The sequence below is a fragment of the Patella vulgata genome, chromosome 9, assembly GCF_932274485.2.
Source record: "Patella vulgata chromosome 9, xgPatVulg1.2, whole genome shotgun sequence".
Classification (NCBI taxonomy): Eukaryota; Metazoa; Mollusca; class Gastropoda; family Patellidae; genus Patella; species Patella vulgata.
Window position 1 is genome coordinate 43,600,149 of NC_065887.2, and position 23,656 is coordinate 43,623,804.

The following is a 23,656-nucleotide window of genomic DNA, read 5'->3' on the forward strand; positions in this document are numbered from 1 at the left end:
TGAGTACAGCAAGTTTCCAGCCAGGTTTTGACTTGTCAGTTGTGCAGTATAAATGGCCCGGCTAGGAAAAGCACTTAATTTATATTCTTTCATTATCATTTTCAAATTTATGTTAAACATGCATTATGCAAGAGCAAAATCTGCTTATTACAAGTCTTTTTTTAGGCCTGAAATGTTATCGAAATTATCAATTAGACATTAATTAACTTATCCAGACCATAATAAACTCTCGATGTCAAGGCTAGCCTTCGATGTTGGCTGGATTAGATTCCTATATGCCGCTTAACGGCCATTGATATTTAAATCAGAAAAAGTGGATAATCGAGACTATGCTGTTTATATTAATGATTTTAGTAATGATGACCGAGACTATACAAAAATTTCACCCGCTTCTTTCTCAGCTCATAGTGGGTCAATTTGACTGAAATTTCCAGCAAATTACCTTTACATTATCTAGTTTTTAACTATTATAGCGAAAACTGCCATCTCTTTATCTTATCTCCCATAATGTATCTTTAACCAATGGTATGTTTATATTTGTACAATGCCAGAACAGGAATTATTAATCTGTAATGTATTGTTTGTATATACCCCAAAACAGAATGGGCTTGCACCCAAAACACATCCTCGAATAAAACTAATCTTGCTATAATAGTTCAAAAATGAATATATTTATAATTTGAGTGAAATTGCTTTATTCTGGGTGAAGTTGTGACTGTTTGAAGATGAAGCTTAGATTGTTTATCATCGTAGCAACGATACTTGACAACCAAGACTTAGATACGAATGTCCATTTTATTGTTAAATCTTGTGGGTATTTTAATCCATTTAAATCTCAGCCATCCGATGGTCTAGAGAGTTGATTTTAGGCTTGTCATGTTAATATATGTCTAATAAGCCAAAATAAAGACCTGTCTTCATGCAATAGGCAGATGTAACTCTTACATAGTGCATCTTTAACACTATGTTGTCAAGTTTGTTCTGGGGAGATTTTTATCTATATATTATTCAAAATTAAACCAAATAATCATTCATATAAAAAGAGAGAGAGAAATGGGGTTTAACGTCCACTCGACACATACTAGGTCATTTCGGGACTAACATATGGTTTAATTTTAATTCAATAATTCGCTTAAGCATAGGGGTCTTTAGCAGTGGGAGGAAACCGGAGGACTCAGAGAAAACCCACAAGGTTGGACAGGCAACCCTACTCCTTGTCACGTACAACCGGGGATTCGAAACCACGCCAGTTGACTCAATGACAGACCTTATGACACAGCGCGCACGTGCTAACCATTCGGCCATCCAATCCCCCAATCATTAATAAACAAAACTAACCTTATTAATATTTCCGAAACTAGCAACCTTGTTGAGATGGTTAGCCATGTATTTTAATGTCTCAAAATGGTGATCTGGTAGAGTGTGGATCAATCGTTTCAGTTTTAACATCCGCATCACTGGCTTCTCAATACGATTAGTGGAAATAAACAAATCATAAGATTCTAAAATAAATAAATCACACATCATCATCAACATATTTCACAATGAGAGAGAGAGACAGAGAGAGAGAGAGAGAGGGGGGAGGTCATCTTGAGATTCACCTAAGGTTTATCTTTATCTCCATAATCTTCTTACAAGTATGGGTTTTGTGGAGAAACCCCATGACCTTAGGCAGGCAACCCATGACCTTAGGCAGTCAACCCATGACGTTAGGCAGGCAACTTGCTACACGACCTTAGGCAGGCAACCCACGATGTTAGGCAGCCAACCCACGACATTAGGCAGTCAACCAATGGCATTAGGCAGTCAATTTATGACGATAGGCAGGCAACCAATGACGTTAGGCAGTCAAACCATGACATTAGGCAGGCAACCCTTATCGTGTACAAGTCTGGGTTCTATTCCAAACCTACTTAAATTGAATCAAACATTTGATTAACATTCAAATAATGATTTAGAATATACAAATTTAAGAAAGAATATATACATTGAATGTGCCCCCTGTTAGTAGTATATAGCAAATTAAAATCCTATCCATGGAGGCTGGAGGTTTTATTTTGAACAACAACCATGGTAACAGGTTGCTATCTGACTTATACATCAACACAAACTATAAAGAGTACCAATCTTTTCTTACCATGTACACATGGTTATTATTATAGTTTACAGAATGCTACCTGAAGGTGTGGAAAATCAAACATTATACATTATCTACTTACTATCTGTGATTAAAGACTCCGGTAATTTACGAAAGAAAGCTTTCAATAAACTTGATATAACATTTACATCTAACCATTTCTCATTATCTATACTAATATTCTCTATACCCTGTAATATATAACATATAATATATAACATATACCCTGTAATATATAACATATATACCCTGTAATATATAACATATATACCCTGTAATATATAAAATATATATCCTGTAATATATAACATATAATATATAACATATACCCTGTAATATATAAAATATATAACATATAATATATAACATATACCCTGTAATATATAACATATATATCCTGTAATATTCTCTATCAATATTTAACACTGATCAACATTGAATAATAGTTGCCAGGAACTGTTTGTCCACAAGCTGTTTGTTTAAAACATATGATATAAGTATATACACTAATTAACTCATTGATTGATCCTTTAAAATATACACTACTTAAATCATTAATTCTATATTTACCTTATTAAGATCTTCCTGCATAGCATTGACAGAAATAGAATTACCGGGTACGCGATAAACACCAATAACTTCCAGGCCGCGTGCCTCTACAATACGAGCACATAACTCTACAATCAATGGCACATACTGAAATATAGAAAATAACTCGACAATCAATGGCAGATACTTAAACATAAAAAATAACTCTACAATCAATGGCAGATTCTGAAATATAGAAAATAAATTTACAATCAATGGCATGGTAAAGATTGTCTAGATAAGAGTATATAATCTTACCTCATTGTGTGGAGAAGGTATACAATCTTTCAGATAAACACCAAAAGTTTTATTTCCTGAATCTTCATTTTCCACTGCAATCTGGCTTGAACTTTCTTGACTTCTCTTAAAACTTTTAGGCATCTTAGGCATCTTCCAACTTTTCGACTTGCTCTCCTCTGTAAATAAATAAGATGAGAACACAACTAATTAATAAACCAGAAACAATGAATAAATGAAATGGGGTTTATCATTCTACTTTTCTGAACCAACTTGGGTGACCTTCAGATGTTGACTAAGTTCACGACTACAGTCTGAACAAACCTGGATGACGTTCGGATGTCATTCGTAGAGCGAGAGAGAAATTCGGTTAAACGTCCACTCGACACAAACTAGGTCATTTCGGGGCTAACATATGGTTTAATTTTATTTCAATAATTCGCTTGCGCGTAGGGGTCTTTAGCAGTGGGAGGAAACCGGAGGACCTGGAGAAAACCCACGAGGTTGGACAGGCGACCCTACTCCTTGCCACGTACAACCGGGGATTCGAAACCACGCCAGTTGACTCAATGACAGACTTTATGGTACAGCCGCACGTGCTAACCATTTAGCCATCCAACCCCCCGGATGTCATTCGTACACAGATAGTTCGACTATAGTATGAAAATCAGCAACTGTTTTGCCCAGACAGCTACATTTCTGCTCAGTTTTCATCAAGTTAGAACTGAAATGGTTTTCAGCCCATCTGAATGACTTGTTGCTTTATTCTGGGTGAACTCCTGTTACCATGGAATCAGACCCCGGACAGATTGGTCTCTATTCAATAAACCACCATGAATCACCAACAGAAACTAATAGAACTTACTAATTACATTGTCACTGAATACAGGTTTAGCGTGAAAATGGACAGCTTCGACTGAATATTAGCCGACTTTCAATCTATGATTTTGAATTACTATTGCATTTAAATGTATTACAGCAATTGTACTGTAATACTTCAATATCTGCTAACAATCTGACTCAAAATCCATCGAAATGTCCGTGCAATTACGAACTTTGTACAAGATTCATGGTAGGGAAAATATTGACCTGAAATCCTAACATTGAAATAGAATTTCTACCTTTTTCACCAGTTTTCTTTCTTCTTACACTCGGTGATCCAGTCAGTTTCTTCAGTCCAGATAGTTTTTTACCTTTCTGTGTCACTTGAGGAGAACTTTTAGTTGGAACTTGAGAAAGCTCATGTGCAGTTATTTTACGTGAAATTAAATCCGAGCTAGCAACTGATTGTTCCTGGGAAAAAAAAAGAAAAATAAGTCTTAACTACTTATTTATTAATTGTACAGTCCTAAAGACAATCTACTCGATAAGAAATGAAATAGGGTTTAACATTCTATTCTTCTGAACCAACTGGGCTAATAAAGACGAACATGTGCCATGCAGTATCCCTTAATCAGCGGTATAGGACAAAGGTCTTGGTGGTATCCCCTACTCAGCAGTATAGGACAGAGGGCTTAGTGGTATCACCTCATCAGCGGTATAGGATGGAGGGCTTGGTGGTATCACCTCATCAGCGGTATAGAATGGAGGGCTTGGTGGTATCCCCTAATCAGCGGTATAGGCTGGAGGATTGGCGGTATCCTCTGATCAGCGGTATAGGACGGAGGGCTTAGTGGTATCCTCTAATCAGCGGTATAGGACAAAGGGCTTAGTGGTATCACCTCATCAGCGGTATAGGACGGAGGGCTTGGCGGTATCCCCTAATCAGCAGTATAGGATGGAGGTATTCCCTCATCAGCGGTATAGGACTGAGGGCTTGGTGGTATCCCCTCGTAAGCGGTATAGGACGGAGGGCTTGGTGGTATCCCCTAATCAGCGGTATAGGACGAAGGGCTTGGCGGTATACAATAATAAGCGGTATAGGACGGAGGGCTTGGTGGTATCCCCTAATCAGCAAATAGGACAAAGGGCTTGTCAGTCGGTTGGGACAAAAAAAACAACAACACTGTGAGGTCCTGTGTATTACATTTGGACATCGAAATTGGTAGGCAAAATTTGGCTCACAGCAGACGGCATTGTATATATCCATCTTTATTAGCCTGTTCAGTGCAGTTGTACGTTAATCCCATACAAATTGATCAGTTGATATCAGATGGCTATCGTGTAACAGATTATAAACATTTGATGATAACAGACAAGATATATTAGCAGACTTACATCACAATCTGGATCATTGTTAGTTTTAATAGCTTGGATCCAAGACATGAGAGTACCACGATCCACTGTTTGAAATAAATATTCCGATCCATTAAACGTTGACAGTCGAAACACGTTACGTTTCTTCTTGGCATAATCGTGAGCGATATCAATCAAGCATGACTTAATGGAGATAGGTTGATCTTCAAAGTTCGGTGTATGCTGAAAAAGAGAATGATTAGTATGAGAATCAAAATTGTAAAAGTGATGCAGAAAGAGAAAACCTATATTGGAAAAACAGGAGAAAACCGAGGACCACATAGATAGTGTAAATAATAACACATTTACTATTTAATCATGTAAATGCATGTAGGTTTTGATGGTGCTTCACTGCATTGTAATACCCCAGCTCGTCATACAGGCCTGCAGCTAGTAGTACAGGCCTGCAGCTAGTAGTACAGACCTGCAGCTTGTAGTACAGGCCTGCAGCACGTCTTACAGGCCTGCAGCTAGTAGTACAGACCTGCATTTTGTCGTACAGGCCTGCAGCTTGTCATACAGGCCTGCAGTTCGTAGTACAGACCTGCAGCTTGTAGTACAGGCCTGCAGTTCGTAGTACAGACCTGCATTTTGTCGTACAGGCCTGCAGCTCGTCATACAGGCCTGCAGTTCGTAGTACAGACCTGCAGCTTGTAGTACAGGCCTGCAGCACGTCTTACAGACCTGCAGCTTGTAGTACAGGCCTGCAGCACGTCTTACAGACAGGCCAGCAGCTCATTGTACAGGCCTGCAGCACGTCGTACAGGCTTAGCTTGAAATGAAAACAAACTCACAAATATTTGGTTATTCTAGTGTGTATCATAATTGGCTGTGTAATCTGAAGAACCCCAAAGCAAATCTGAACTTCATTGCTCTTTAAAAATAAACATGTCACAAAAGCCTAGCTGTCTGTCAACTATAAATATATACCTACCAATCCTTCTTTTTTATCTTTACATAAATATAGGGCGTGACCACGTAAGACAACCCATAATGGTCTCCAAGATCTATCACTAGATTTCTGTAATAAAATATATAGTTACATATAGTCAAACAGGTATATTTCATTAATTACACAACTCCATACTATATCTCCCATAGCAACTATTGATGTTTTACACAACTTCAGACTATATCTCCCATAGTAACTACCTTTCTCTGTCATCATGATTGTTTGATTGTCTATATGCGAGTAGAATCATAAATAATTTACCTTGCCATCTGTTACTGCAGTTTTACACAATAATGACCCCTCCTTTGTCACATGGGGTAGTGGACTTTCAGGTGCGTTAGGTTGGGGTTCTGTTGCTTCTAGTATACTTGGAGTCTGTAAATATTACAATTAGTCATATATAATAACAAACTAATTATCTATATAAAACCTTCTTTACTCTACTCATCTAAATTCTTATAAATAATCAATCAGATTGAAACAAATCGTAGATTATTACAATATCTATTTGTCACAAAATTTGAAACTTATTCTTTTTGTAGTAAAAATATATAAACATTTACAAATATACGGAAATATGGCAAATTTCTAAATTTTTGTTTGATGACTAGAAGATCTGGTGAGAAATGAGAAGAATAGAAAGGAATTGATGCTGAGATTTGGTGCAACTGAACGAACTCTGATATAAAATAAAGAAAATATTGCAAGGTCATGCTACTGTGAAAGATGAGATAGTCCATCATAGATCTCTACAAACAAACAATGAAATATGTATTAATAAAAAATATCACTGCTCCCCTCAATTATAATTCTACGCTCAGTTTAAAAAAAATTACTAGTTTTATTCCAAATACCAAACAAGAGATATAACTACTGCCATACTAGTAATTACAACATAAAATGGTCTAAATCAACTCAGATTTACAGTACTAATGGATTGCTTGTCAATTAACATTTAGACATAAATTTATTAATTAAGCTAAAGTAGGGATTGTTTCATTAAGCTAATTAAAGTAGGGATTTTACCTTCACCCCTTCACCAATAATCCTTTCCGCTTCCACTCCCCTACCAACCTCTCCCCAAATCTAATAAGTTTATGAATTTTAAATCGCTCAATCCTTTCCCCTTCCACCCCACACCAACCTCTCCCTAAATCCAATAAGTTTATGAATTTAAATTGCTCAATCCTTTCCTCTTCCACCCCACACCTCCACAAATCCAATAAGTTTATGAATTTTAAATGTTTCAATGTCATCACCCCTACCTCCCTCCCTTGATGTTTTGAACAAAGTGTGTCAGTTTAATTAGCAATTGAACAGACAAGAAGATTTAATACAAACAAGAAGCTAAAAACAAACAGAACACGACTAAACAACAAACAATAATATATACATGTACAAACCTCCGCTTCCTCTTTCTTTAATAGTAGGAAAAAAAATAATAATAAAAAAAGGTGAAAAAATGTCTACTTCAAAATAGGGCGATTGCCAGGATTTTGAACAAAGTGAGGACCGACAGTTTGTTACTCATGTAAAATTCTAGAGTTCCTGGGTTTGATGCCAGTGTTGGATAAAAAGGTCCTCTGTAATTCACAGTCTTCTTTCCCAGTGTCAATAGTGTAGGACACAGGGTCTTGCATGAAGAAGTGTCCAGTCCTTTGGATTGGACACAAAAACTGACAGCCAGGTCAAGATCCCATCTTAAAGGAAACTAAACTTTAAACTGGTGTCACCTCCAGACTTTAAACTGGTGTCACCTCCAGACTTTTAACTGGTGTCCACCGCCAGACTTTTAACTGGTGTCCACCGCCAGACTTTAAACTGGTGTCACACCTTCAGACTTTAAACTGGTGTCACCTCCAGACTTTAAACTGGTGTCACAACTTCAGACTGGTGTCACGACTTCAGACTTTAACTGGTGTCACGACTTCAGACTTTAAACTGGTGTCCCCTCCAGACTTTAAACTGGTGTCACGACTACAGACATTAAACTGGTGTCACACCTCCAGACATTTAACTGGTGTCACTTCCAGAAAGAATCAAATAATATTCAGAATATAAATTACAGATCACCCCTAGAAAAAATATAAAGATAGCTAAACAATTGATAAATATTTGATCATAAACTAAATTGTCTTTACCTTTTCTCCAAAGAAATTCTTTAATTTTTTCAGATTGGTCTGATTTCTGTTAGGTGGTGTTCTAGAAAACAAGAAAATACCAGAGAATTAATTTATACACAATACTTGGTTTTCAATATTCGTACTTCTACCATATTCAGGCCACGAAATTTCACGCGAATGATACCAATCGGTTACGTGCAGTTGTGCCAGCTCAAAAACACGCGACCGATTTATTGGTTAAGCAAATTGAAATATCGGTTACGTTAACAAATTACATTAACAGACTTATTCACATTTGATCAATTTCTATACAGGATGACTTGTGACACAGGTCTAAATTATTTGTATTATAGCACAAATCCATTCATTCATTCTTGGCATTTCATTTCTCCGTCTTACCGGTACTTTGACAGATCACATATTTTGACACCACGTAGGCTATTGACCAGTTGAATGCAGGTTGATTTAAAAATGCCCCTCACCCCTAATTCGATTTAAATGATTAGTTATGCCATAAATATTTGAAAGCTTACCTTTGGATTTTTAAACACAAAATTAGAAATGAGTTTGACTATTTAACATGTCGGCTATATTTCCAAAGAATTCATTACACGTGTTCCTTTCGGTTTTCACTATAGCTATGCTGTAGTACCAATGACCCGTATGTATGTCGTCAACTTTGACCCCCTCCCCGGCATTGCTCGACCGATAATGTAAACCATTCTACTGTCCTGTCTATTTTAATATTATTTCATGACATCAAACTATTCTGTTTCCTTTTGAGACTTTGTGTATAGAGTGCCAAGGTTTATAAATACTGTTTGTCAATCAGTCGCTACCTATGAGTGAGGCTATCTCATGCTATGTGCTTGGATGAATGATTGCAAGTGACAAGTGTAATATGAAGTACACATAGTCTTCAGTGACCGAAAACAATGCGGTAGCTACCATTCCTGGTTTTTTAAGGTCAGATATGATATAAAAACGAAAACCCATTAGTAATTTTTGGAACCGATTCCCCTCTGCAATCGAACCATGAGCACTTAACTGAGTAGCTATTTACTTACATCAGCCACTTGATGTTTGAAAAAGCCGATTGATAAAAGAATTATTAAAATGTAGGGATTCAGTGAAGTGGAACATTTTTTTCTAATGTTTTATTGTTTAAATGGGACCACCGTGGGATTAAAGTCATAAACACTTAACCTCAAAATATAATATTAAATATAAAAGAATATAAATTAGTCAAGTTATTCCTTTAAAAAATACATTCACTGCAAGTGGAAATGAATAATAGCACCATTTAAATCTGGATAAAACATGAAAACAGCGCAATCATTTTATGTAACCAATTGGTCACGCAATGGTCATCTGGGTTAACCAAAGAAAATGGTTACGCAGAGCATAAACCCGCAACCATTTTTCTGGTTACGCCAATTTCGTGGCCTGATATTGTTCAACCATCTTATTAGTCTGCCCTTGTCAAGGGACAATGTATAGTCACTCAGACATGTACACATTGGCCTGCACATAAAAGAATCCTTGGCAGTTGTAATTTGATACAAGGGTAGCGCCACTGTCCGGGCAAGATTAGCCCAGTCAGAGCAGAACAGTAGGATGTTAAACCCATTTCATTTCATTTCTTATTAGTCCACATAACATTATATTTGAATGAAGTATTTATCCTACTTTTCTGCAGCAACTGGGCTAATGAAGATGGAAATATGCCATGCTGAATCAGTGACAAACAAAGGAAAACCAAGCTGGTCAATTTCAAGGAACATTTACAAGGAACATCTTAGGCCTGTTCCTCAAACCCTTTCAATTTCTGAATAAAATATTGTTTGAAAAACAAAAAAAAAAAAAAAATGGGGGTATCGAACTCAGTTCCTTACTCACATAGACAATCTTATTCCCAAAACATTATCCCCTTGCAAAGTATGGCACCAGTATTTAAGGCCGGACAAAAATCAATTATTACGAGGGAGGTTTTAATGTTTTATATATTTATTTAATCAGGCTTTTAACTGACTCTGTATACAATCGTTAACATGTCCATAATCTTGTTGTTTATTTATGATTACATTGTTACTTTGTAAAGTGCCCCTGAACATGTTATATGAAAGGGCGCACTATAAATAAGCTATAATAATAATAATAATAATATAGTTACCTCCCTTTAACATGAGAATTATGAACGAAGCGGTAATCAGTTACGATGTTTTTATTTTTAAAATATAAACCTGTCACGTTTACCTTTTTAATGACGCTGAAGTAACTTGGGACAAATGGCTGATATTGTTCGATTGTTTTAAAACATGTTGGGACAAATGGCTGACATTGTTCGACTGTTTTAGCACATGTTGGGACAAATAAACCTGTGAAATATAACTTACTGTTGATCTTCATCTGTTGGACACGGTAAAAATGTTTTCTCTATAGATTGATTCTGATTTAAATTTGATCTATCTTTAGCTGTAGCCATTAAATACGAGGTTCTACGATGTAATTTTAACATTTCTTCTTCCGAAGATGCTGAAAATATAATATATACGTTATATATAACTTTTATAGTAAGTGCAGGGCACTTGCACCACACACAATTACACAAAATAAATTTACACACGAGACACAATATGCAGAAATCACAATCAAACGTACATATCAACTTAAGTGAATGGATCTGGGGGCTAACCGTAAGCGTCGACTGCACTGTACAGTCCCTGGCCTGTAGTCATACAGACTTCACTCAAAAATGAAACTAACAAACAATAAGGAGCAATATTTCTCAAAACGTTGTAGAATACTAGTATGAGTCATGATCTGCTATATGCCACATTGAAGGAAAAATATCTATATCGGTGAAACGTAGTAAAAAACCAAGTATGTAGTACCAAAGTGAGTTTCATTATAAGTGGTCGAAAGAATTGAGGTGTATTAATTACAAAGTTTGGGTATAAGTCTTATCTTATTCAAGAAAGAAATAGTTACTTTATTGTTTCATATTGTTAAAAATCATAATGCCTGTTCATAGAATAATTATATAGCATGACATCTGGTAGGTTACTATAAATTGACAGGTATTTTACCACTTCAAAGCTAAATTTGTCCATTTTGTCGAATACCTGTATGAAGATAGGTAACATCCACTTAACACAAACTAGATTATTTCGGGACTGACATGGTTCAATTTTATTTCAATCAATCACTTGTGCATTTGGTTCTTTAGCTGTGGGAGGAAACGGAGAACCAGGAGATAATCCATGAGGCTGGACAGGCGACTCTACTATAAGCGGGGAATCGAAACCACTTTTCAACCAACCCATCCGATTGATAGAATTAAGTCATTTGACTAGCCACATCCAGTTTCTAAATTCAGGAAAATCAAATCCAATAAATGAATGTTATGAAAATATTGTTCATTTTAACAGGTATACAACAGTTAACGAACCTGCTTTATTATCAACATATTTATTCACACAACAGTTGACTAACCTGCATTCTTTTTCCTGATTTTAACGGGATCATTGAGAATGGTGGTATCCATAGATGAAGATGGGAAACTGGCACTTTGTGATGGCATACTGTCCACACGGGATATAACAACACTTCCATCACTGGACGATAAAACTACAAGATAAATAAAATACAGTATAACACTTTCATCACTGGACGATAAAACTACAAGATAAATAACATATAGTATAACACTTCCATCACTGGACGATAAAGATACAAGATATTAACAACAATGGAATGGTTTCATTGCAGGATAACAATCAATATTCAAAATTCCATATCACTTAAATAAAACTTTAGATATTCTAGATTTTAAAGCCAGACAAATGTTTGGAGCAGAGACGTACTTGAGAATTAGTTTCAGTGGATTATTTCCTGGTTGAAATACTTCAACTTGTAAGTTGATCACAAATCACAAATAAACTAACAATATCAACAGTAAAAACAAAATTAACTATCCGATTAAAGTCACCATGAAGGATGTATCCATCAAAACTATTCCAAGTGAAAACACAGAATTGTATCTAGAAGCTTTACAAAAAGTTAAAGATGTATTATGTTAAACATACATTATGCAAGAGCTAAATCTGCCTATTGCAGGTCTTTCTTTAGGCCTGAAATATTATCTAAATTATTAATTAGACATTAATTAACCTATCCAGACCATAATCAACTCTAGATGGCATCGCTAGCCTGCGATATTTACTGGATTAGGATCCGATCTGCTGATGGATAACGGATAATCGAGATTATGTATTTTATCGTACCGACTTTAGTAATAATGATCGAGGGTAGGAACAAAATTCAATCGCTAAATTCTTGGTTCAGAGTGGATCAATTGAAATTTTCAGCAAATTCCCTTTACATTATCTAGTTTTTAACTATTATAGTGAGAACTGCCAGCTCTTTATCTAATCGCCCATAATGTATTTTTAATTGTTATGTCACAGCTAAATCTTAATTCTTAAATTATTATTTAAATATTTATTATCATGAAAAGCCCATAATTAACTCTCCATGCCATCAGATGCCATCTGATTTAAAGCAGATAAAATAAATAATTGAGACTTGAGTCTTGATTGTCAAGTACCATTGCTACGATAATCTATGCTACATTTTGTTCAGATTTCAAACACTTATAACTTTGCACAGAATAAAGTAATTTGACTGAAATTTTTAATATATTATCTATTTTTTAAAACTATTATAGCAAGAATGTTCAGCTTTTTATCTCCATCTTACATAATGTAATGCAACTTTAAAACATTTCTTAACGCCTTGCATGAGTTCATTTTTTTTTGCCAAATTGCTGAAACTAATTATTTTCCTCCGTTACTATAATGATGATTTACTAAGAATAAGATATAACTGACCTGAACTAAGAGCTCCAGGACTTTCTGGGGATCCATCTTCTTGATCTGTAAAAATAAAAACAATTGTCACAAAATTAACGTCACTTGAACAGAATTAAGACTTAAGCAGGCCTGTGTCAACTTTTCAACTGGGAGAAATTGATTTCACCTAGTTGATAAAATCAAATCAGGGCAATTGAGACCAACTGAATTGGGAGCATTTATGTTGACTAGAAAATGATAACGATTACACTTAACATGTGACTGTTAATTTTTTTATCAGGTGATCAACAAAATGGTTAACCTAGCTGAAAAGTGTACCAATTTTCTCCTATATGGTATCAATGTATGTATATCTGGTATCATCAGAATGTAAGTCTGCCGGGTTTCTGGTGGTGGGTGTGGTATTCCACGCCCAAAATGCCATGCCCCCCAACTGTCTGGCAGTGGTCATTCATGATTCCTGTGGTGGTACTGAACAACTCCAAAGCTGTTTTGGGTGGTACAGATTTCAGCTAATCTAGCCTAGCTGTGGACTGGAAATTAGATAACTCTTGTCAGGGATACTCTACCACTACAAATGTCTGACAATTACATAGCTCTGTCGTGGTAACCCACCACTAGAAATGTCTGTTAGAGTGTTTTTGTAATACCTAAAGATGTAAAGTACACTGCTGTACGATTTTCATGTGGTACACTTTTGTGCTAATTTAGCCTAGTTGGGGTGCATGGCATTTTGGGCGTGGAATACCACACCCACCACCGGAAAAAGGCAGACTTACATTCTGATGATACCAGATATACATGCATTGAAAACATAAGGAAAAAATTGGTAGACTTTTCAGCTAGGTTAACCCCCTGGTCTCCCAGTCTATAGAGGATGCATCCTAAAGGCACGGTCAATACTTGAAAAGTTGATGCCTTCGTAAGCTTTCATTTTGGTCAATGTTTTACACTGGTCAAGTTTTACTTCTATCTTATTTCTATGTTGTGTTTGGAATTTGTTCAGACCCTCACAAATCTACGCAAATTGTATCAATAATATAGAATTGTTTTACTTACATCTGGCACGAGGTGCATTAACAGCTGAGAGGTATGATGTTTTACGGACAGGACGGTTATTATGGAGGTTCTCGTGTATAATTCTAGCATGAAAACCCTCTTCATACTGATCATCTGAAGCATTCTGGGGGTAGCTAGTTGGACGTTGATTCGACTCCCTTCCTGAAGACTGATCTGGAAATAGGGGTACAATTTCAACAATTGGGGATGACGGTGCACTAGAACTACCAGGAGACACATAAATCCTTATAGGGGCACTCTCCGAATACTTAGATAATGTATTAGGTCTCTCTGCTTTATGAGTAATTTCTGGTTGACAATACTGATCAGAACTTTTCCGTGATCTTGTTCCAAGTGGCGGAGAGCTATTTTCGTCAGATGAGTTTGTGCCGCTGGCATCCGACTTCCCTTCAAAATGAGCCGCTCTATTGGCTACGCTTGAAAACTTTTTTAACGAAGAAAGTTTCTCAAGTTCTGTTCGATACCTTTTATTTAAATTAACTCCATGCGGAGGAATATTTTCATTTTTCCCCTCTTCAAACTGCTGTTTACGGTGTGAAACGATTGGTCGTGACGGACCCTTATGTATTTCAATCTGAGTAACGGGAGATCGTGTGAGAGCGAATGTCGTACCAGATCGGGATATATTTTGACTGTCACTAGTGACGACATGTTGTCTATCACTGACCGGTATCCGTACAACAAATGTTCGTCCTGAGCTACCTGAATCACGTTCACGTTCTCTTTCACGATTAGATACTTTATTAGGCTGCCATTGTCGCTCCTGAATGTAACGGCCAGTCCTTAAATCTATACTATCTACACTTGTGGAAAATTGATTTCCTTTCCCGAGGTGAGATTCGGAAACAACCGGTACAAAATGTCTATTTCCGACTGACTCCCCGTTACTATCACCACTTCTATTCGATGCATTCCACTGCATAGAACACGGAGCCTGAACTTGTCTATTGGACGTATTTGATAAAGCAGACGTTGTTTTGGAACGTGAAATAATAAATGATGTGGGTTCCGTATAACTGTGTCGGCTAGTTCCTTTATTTTCCGTTTGAGAATCAGTGTCACATGATTGTTGACGATTTTCGTAACCAAGTCGTCGAGGACGACCAACGCTATCTTTTGAGTTTTCGCGTGAATACTGCACAGAGGAGGTGTGGGTTAAATTATCAACGCTATTTGATTTAGAATCATCTTTTGGCGGAATAATCAACCCGTAAGAATATGTATTCTTAGACGGCAAGTTACACGATATTGAAGCCATTTTTCCACCAGTGTCTTCCGATACTGGACGATCTAATTTACGATCACGATACGACATTCCTTTGTTGTCACTGTCATCATTTCGTAATGGTTGTCGATGAACACGAGAGTCTGAAGCATAAAAATTCTTCCAATTCTGACCGCTTCGAGGATTGAAGTCGTATGTTGATTCAAATTTGTAGGGTGTATCACGACGTTTGGGCGGAAGGTTTTTATCTGCTGGGGCACTATTTTCATCTATTGATTGCGTTCTGTAAGGCGATGTCTGGTTGGAAGTTTTATGATGTGTTTCAACTTCTAAACCAAGTGAACCTTGGTATGCCTGAAAAATACAACAAAAAATATAGTGTATATTGGTGAAGTAAAAGTTTAACCCCACTAACATGTACTCAGATTGATTATTTAACATTAATTAAGAAAACAATATCAAAATATCAATGCTAGATAATGCTAGATATCCTTGTAAATACTGACAGGAATTGAACCCTTTTTGGAGTAATACAGATTCATCTTGTAGTTTACAATGAATTCAAAATACCTCAAATGACCATTACAGACATAAAATACCTGGCCAATAAACAACATCGCAAAACATCATCAATTTAAATACACATCCACCAATATAAGTTGTATTTAGGTAAATATGTGTGTATATAAGTCTAGATCTCACCTGTAAGTTATCTATATCACTATAATCAGTAATATACTCTACAGGTTTAATATATATGTACAGGTCAACATTAATAAAAGCTGATAAAAAGTCCAGATTTTAAACTACACTTGTGAAGAATCGCTGATACAAAAAGACTTAAAGCCACTAATGACTTTAAATAACTTTACATAATGTCATGTCACAATTGATTTAGCTGGTGCTAATTTAACTGGTGCTAGTTTTTCCTATTTCTAGTAGTTTAGCCTATAAATCTTGTAATAATTGTTTTAAAAAAATATTTCTACTAGGGCTGGCTGAAAAGTTCTAAGCCTATCTGTGAAAGACCTGTACAAAGTCGATAGTTTCCATTTATTTTTCTACATAGTCACATTTGATGTGTACAGAGTACCGACTTTGGACAACGATGTTGCAAGGCCTTGATGCCGGTCAGGAAGAAATTCTCTACAGCCATCCTAAAAAAAAGCCGTTCACAGCTGGATATGACGTCATCATTACTAGGAAAATGATGACCGGCTGGTTAGTCTGATGGGACGTCAGGAATCTGACACGTTTCTGATCCGCAGTCAAGAGTTTTGGCACCCATCTTGCAGAACTTTTGCCATTCCTAACTTGTTGGTGATAATGTGTTCAACCCTCTCATGAGAGATGCTCACAGCACTGGCAATATGTCGAGTGGTCAATCATCGATCAACCATCACCATGTCATACACCCGGGTAATGTTTTCTTGAATGGTTGCCGTTGATGGCCTTCCAGGACAAGGGTCATCGTCAGGGCTCTCTCTGCCACGTTTAAATTCCGCAGCACACTTCTTTACTAATATAAGGAAAAAGAAGGGGCATCATCTGTGTTGGGTAAAAAAGTCCTTTCTGTTGCAGGTACTTGGTCGCTGCCCTATAGGCAGTTTGCTCCATTTCTGATGATTTCAATGGGTAGGTTCACAAGATAATAATAACACTACAGTTGCAGTTCTTATGATTCATTCAATGATTGTACTTGTTGGTGGCAAAATTTGTTTCAACCCGCCAATTGATCTATCCTTTTCAGGCTTAGAACTTTTCATCCAGGCCTCATATATACTATTCAAAAAAAGTAGGGGATATTTGATTTTTAAGTGTTATTAAAGTCACCTAATGAAACTGACGAAGAAACAAATGACAAAATGAAATGAAGTTCACATTCATCGATTTATTCCAAATGATCGTTAGACTAAGTAAGGCACAGACTGACCATTATAAGGGTAAAATGATACCCGGGGTCAAACAGCAAAGTTACCACAGCATCACAACCAAGTCAGTAACGGGTAAATCCTCCTCTGTTTGCCAAACAAGCATTGATCCGACGTGGCATACTCCTAATGAGACGTCTAAGGTCATTTTGGTCCAGATTGTCCCATTCCTGTTGCAACGCAGCAGCAAGTTCTTGGACATTGGCAGGACGTTGTTGACGTTGACGTAACCTCTGTCCAAGCATGCCCCAGACATGCTCGATGGGGGAGAGGTCGGGACTCAGTGCTGGCCAAAGTAATGTGGTGATGTTCTGTTGTTGGAGGTAACCTGTAACGATCCTGGCCCTGTGACATCTTGCGTTGTCATCCTGGAAGATGAAACGGCGGCCATGACGTCGTGCGAACGGCACAACATGGACTGCCAAGATGTTGTCCCGGTAGTACTGGCCTGTAACACGCCCTGCAACAACATGTAAAGCCGTTCTTCCAGCAACAGTGATGCCTCCCCACACCATAACAGAACCACCCCCAAATCGATCATGTCTGATGACGTTAACGTCTTGGAAGCGCTCGTTTCGACGACGCCACACCCTCCTACGTCTGTCCAAAAAATCAACAGTGAACCTTGACTCATCTGAAAACATCACATTGCTCCAGCGTCGATTATCCCAGTGTTGACGATCCCTACACCAACGACGTCTTGCCTGAATGTGATGATCTCTCAAACAAGGGATCACGCGAGGACGTCGGGCGCGAAGGTGACCCCTATGCAGTCGATTCCGAATCGTCTGGCCACTCACTCTCACACCAGTGTCTGTTTGAAGACGAGCGCTGATCTGATTTGCTGTGATGACACGATTTCTCAAGGCCAAGGTACGGATAAATCGATCCTGGGCTTGAGTTGTCGCCCTTGGTCGACCTGAGCGTGGTCTGTCCTGTACAGATTGTGTATCACGGTATCTGGACCATAGCCTGCTTATGACAGACTGAGAAACATTCATCGTCCGCGCCACAACCGCCTATGTTGTGCCGATCTGTAGCATGCCAAGGGCACGTAACCTTTCATTTTGGGTAAGCCGACGCATATCAAAATTTGTTTTCTGGTCACTAAAACAATTAAACTGATGTTTCCACCCTGGAATTCAATGCCACAATGACTGTAACATTCAAAGTCAGAGTCGTGCAAATCTTGGGTTGGACCCCCATGATGATCCCAAGCATCACCTGCATTCCATGCGGTAGCTATTGGTGCGTTTGGGCGTCACATGTAACTGGAAATGTTTCTTCTGTTAGGTTCTATAGTGACTTTTTTCGTAGTCATTTGCATATTTTAGTATTATGCCCCCAAAATCAAATATCCCCTACTTTTTTTGAATAGTATATATCCTTTTCAGCCAGGCCTTGTATATATTCTTTTTCTCACCAATGGTACCTATACCCTCAACCGATTTCAAATTGTTGAGGATTTTGACTTTTGATCAAGTCTATGTTCAAACATCATCTTGCATTAGTCATGAATTTACTCATGATTTTCAACAAGTGTATCTTCAAAATTTATAAAGATAAAAACATTAGTAATGTTATCACTGTTAAATGTGTACATGACAAACAGAGATCAACAACTGTTTTAATCAGAACACATGTAACCTTCAAACAACTGGTACAACTTTGTCCTTTCTTCACCTCTCAGGTCTAAATATATACACTGATTCAAACCTGGTTTTTTATGCACATGTCAAAACTGTCTCATATCTGTTGTCTTATAGTATAGAAAACTGACAAAATATGACAATAAATTTTTGATTACACAAGTGTACATCATATAGAAGGTTTCTTGCAATATTATATTTCGAGTAGGACATAAGCATATACTGATATAATTGATTTGAAAACTAATCAATGAATATACATATTCTTTAAGCTGTCAATTGTTATTACATGTAGCATTATTCGGACAATATCACGTATTTCATGGCTATATCCAGGTTAAATTGTAATTATTTATATATTATTAAAGAAAACAAAAATTAAAGATCACAGCTTGAAGTTAATCGGATGAAAAGATTTTACAGGCTTGTTTATGAGGATGTGAAATCTTTGTAAATATTGAATGGACTTATATTCCTTCTAGAGATTTAACGAGAATATTATAGTTTGTAAATCCCTTGAATGATGATCAGTGGCTATTAGTAGTAATGGAAAACTTTTGATATTTATTTATAATAATTTACAAAGAGCGTAAATTACAAACAAGGCTTAATGGAGTAATGATAACTGCCTGTAAAGCTAAGAGATTTGTTGTATATGAAAGGAGGTTACGTACCATCTGCAGTATATCTTCATCTCTCGGTACCACTGATAACTTTAATATATTATCACTGTAAAATATAATTAGTTTCACACCAATACAAAAAAACACACAATTTAACACAAAAACAAAACACTACAACTCACTCATACTTTCATGTAAACTTAAAGATTTGTAAGTTTCTAATTGAACCCAGTTCACGCCATCGACTTCTCGCAGTCATATTGTCTTGTAATTTTTCCAGAATGTTTCTTTATTTAGCTGTTAAGTCGAACATCTACACACAACCAAGTATAAATTGAAAGTAGGCATCAAATTATTCAGTATATCTTGTGCATTTCACATATTAACCATACAGATCCTACATTATCTAGTTTTAAACTATTATAGGTGAGAAGTGCCAGCTTTTTATCTTATCTTCCATAATGTATCTTTAAAAGGAAGGATTCAATTTTTTATATAATTTAGACCACTATTATAGACTTTGAATTTCTTTTCTCCACTCCAAGCAGGAAATAATTCAAAACGTAAACAATAATACTGCTGCTACTCAATGACCCAAAAGGAAATAGATTAAAAATTTGTAAACTTTTAAGTACATGTACATTAAATTATTGCGAGGCTCTGGAGTATCTGACAGGACTAAAATTTGGTTGCATCAGTTTTATTACGTTTAGCAATTGGGTGGATCTTATTCATGAAAATTTAAACTAATATATATTTTAAAGATACATTCCCGGGTACAAACTGGGTGACTTGATGATATATTTGGACTAAAAACATATTCAAACTAATTAATTTATCATAATTTTGCTTCAAATCCTTCTCAAAACATTGCAATTGTCGGGAAATACCCTGGCTATAAAAAATCGATCAAAAGAGGTCATGTTTGTGTTACGTTACTTACCTCTCTCAGTACCTAGCAACGCAAGCGAACTCGGAGGAGAATTCATTGCACACACAAGACTATGTTGTCTTTAATCGCTGACTATTTATTACAAATATCGAAGCCTAATTAAATTTTCGGATTATCCACTGCCCGCGCCTTTTTCCGTGATTTTTATCTCAGAAAGTGTTGTACGTTTAATTCTTCATAAAGTTTATCAAAATGTACATCAAGCGCTCAATCTCCGCGTGCAACCTTCGACGTCACGCATGCAGACACTCCTAATCGTCGGGCTGTCCATTAGGGAAACCCTTACATTTTTGTCCTGTATGCGCTCCATGAGTGTTTTTCGGGGAATCCGGTATTTTCTTAGTAAGATTGGATATTTCTACTTTCCATATATACCAAAATTGTCATACTTTTATTGGAAATAACCACCCGATAAATACTTTTCTGGGAACGTAGCTTTAACGATTAAGTGTTTTGCACAGTGTATAAGTTGAAATCTTTGTACAAACTTTAGCTCTAAGCCAATACAAAGCCAGCATTCTAAAAATATTTTGGTTTAAGTTTTTGTGAATAACAACACTGGACAGTAGCAAAACAAAACAAAACAAAACAAAACAAAAACTTAAAACACACAAACCAATTCAATTAGATGTTCATGTAACAAATTAAAACAAAGCCAACCAATAATTACTGTAAACAAATGTTATTTTGGAAGCCTCCTCAGATTGGTAGCCTAATAATAGATTATTATTTTTAAAAGGCTCCCTTTTTGTCTATGGATAAAGAAACATATAACCATGGACCTTATAATAAATTGACCTTGTATTATAAGGTCCATGATATAACATGTTAAATTTTCTCATAAAATCCTTTCAACTATGTATTATCACATGGGCATGAGTTATACAAGTATAACAAATGTAAATAACCGTGAAATAAATCTAATAATTAAATATTAGCCTAGCTTTATAATGATATCGTCCAGTCAGAGTAATAATTAATCATAATTTCTTTTTTACTCAATTTTTTTAGAATTTGGGGCTGGGACTTTTATAAAATTACTATATAAGGTTGGAAGAACGGCTAAAAATTGAAAATAAAATAAAAAAAATTGCAAAAAGTTTAAATTTAGCTGAAACGGCACTCTGCATTAATGAAAGCTACTAATTCAAATGGCCATATTTATATCTATACATCACTGAATAATATCACATTAATAATCAGTAAATTTCAAATACTTTGGCTTTGGCATGACATGGTACATTTCATTCTTGTCTGTAATTATCACATGATATTTTTGATTTCAGGAGATCGTGTTTATAATTAATGAGCATATGGATAAAACTAGAACCAAGTCTGGAAATAAACTGCCAGTCACAGACAATGCCACTCCCAAATCCAGGCTTTGTCTGGTACAATACTCCTGGTGCCTGTCATTTGGTTTGCAACTGATTTGTGTTTTTTCTGTGTTTTTGTGTCCAGCACAATGTTCATGTAGTGCCTGATATTTCTAGAACAAATAGACTATATAACCATTTGCTTATTAGGTATATATACATATAAATATAGCCATTTTAAAACCCAAACAGATTATTCAACCAAACTACAAATTGTAAAACTTCATTATATGACCAACCTGGACTGTATAAGGGAGATAACTTGAGAATAAGATTTGCCGTTAACTGTTTCTCCGTTGACTGACACGATACGATCGCCTGTATTTAGCCCGGCTAACTGAGCAGGTCCTCCTTCTTTTACATTTTTGACGAAGATGGTGTCCATTGGCTCCAAACCACATTTTGAATTTCTATCTCTAAGGCCTTGAAAAAAACAAGTAAAATATATTTGAAATGAAATGGGGTTTAACGTTCTACTTTTCTTCTGCACCGACTGCGCTAATGAGAATTCTTTTACATGCAAGCCATCATGTACACAGGCTCTGTTTTTCGTTTCATCTGAAGGACTAGACGCTGTCCATGTCAATCCTGTAGTACGTCCAAACATACCCTCAACAGTTGAAATTAGTCCATTGTCCTGAATATAAACCAGGTCATAAAGACTACGTCAATGGCATAGGGTTTGTCATTCCATCAACACAATATTTCAGTCATTTTGAGAATAATTCATTAGTACTCTTTTTTCTATAGTTGCGTGTGCAATGTTTGGGATGAAAATATTCGAGCAAGGATTCCCCATGTTAGTGGTGCAAGACGAATAGCTTGGCAAGGAATGGCATCTTGTGTTCATGTTGGCATGAACCAGAAACAACCTTTAACAACTGAAATTCGATGAAGAATTTGATGAAGCGAAGACAGAAATACTGTTGTCCCTCACAGCACACTCTATAGTGTACGTCAGGTTGGGTCCCTCACAGCACACTCTATGGTATACGCCAGGTTGGTGCACATATATATGACATTAAACCACATTTCATTTGATGATCTCAAAGAGAAAATACAATAAAATTACACATGTCAAAAAATACTTTAAATTCTTCAATTACCTTCATATTTATTCTCTTCATCCTCAAAAAACTGAAATAAAAAGATAAAAAAGATTAAAATATTAAATCTACAAGGACATGAATAGAAAATAAATTAGCATGGAATATATAATCCGGGAAAAAATTTATATTTTCTGAAAAATACAAATGAGGATCAGTGGCTTTAAGTTATAAGTTAAAATAACGGAGCCTACTATACTGACCCACCACCGGGCCCTACTATACTGACCCACCACCGGTCCCTACTATACTGACCCACCACCGTAATTAAAATAATATAGTATGATAACAGGTACTACTATAATGACCAACCACGGTATTATGGCAGGTATTTATTCTAAATATCAAACTAACAATAGAATATTATACAACATATTCAGTCAATTTGTCATCAATCAACTTTGATCCTCGAGACCTGAAATATGTGTGGAATTCTGTCAATATAATCACAGGGACAGTTACACCAATAGTTACAGCAGTCCTTTGTTTTATATATCGTCACCATCAGTTACAGGAGATCCTGTCTTATATCTTCAACAACACTAAAACATTTTGAATATATCCAAGG

At 36.3% G+C, this 23,656-nt stretch overlaps 1 protein-coding gene across 1 annotated transcript in view; it reads right to left on the reverse strand.

Moving 5' to 3' along the window:
* Positions 1–5,363: 5,363 nt before the first annotated feature.
* The window catches only part of LOC126807756 (uncharacterized), a 77,874-nt gene continuing 59,581 nt past the window's right edge, over positions 5,364–23,656 (reverse strand). Inside the window, exons 4-10 of the mRNA XM_056103305.1 lie at positions 23,089–23,119; positions 22,222–22,405; positions 19,706–19,760; positions 14,206–15,805; positions 13,165–13,209; positions 11,933–11,953; positions 5,364–5,380 (exon numbers count right to left, since the gene is read on the reverse strand). Of these exons, the coding sequence (XP_055959280.1) occupies positions 5,364–5,380; positions 11,933–11,953; positions 13,165–13,209; positions 14,206–15,805; positions 19,706–19,760; positions 22,222–22,405; positions 23,089–23,119 (1,953 nt within the window). The remainder of the gene's footprint in view (positions 5,381–11,932; positions 11,954–13,164; positions 13,210–14,205; positions 15,806–19,705; positions 19,761–22,221; positions 22,406–23,088; positions 23,120–23,656) is intronic.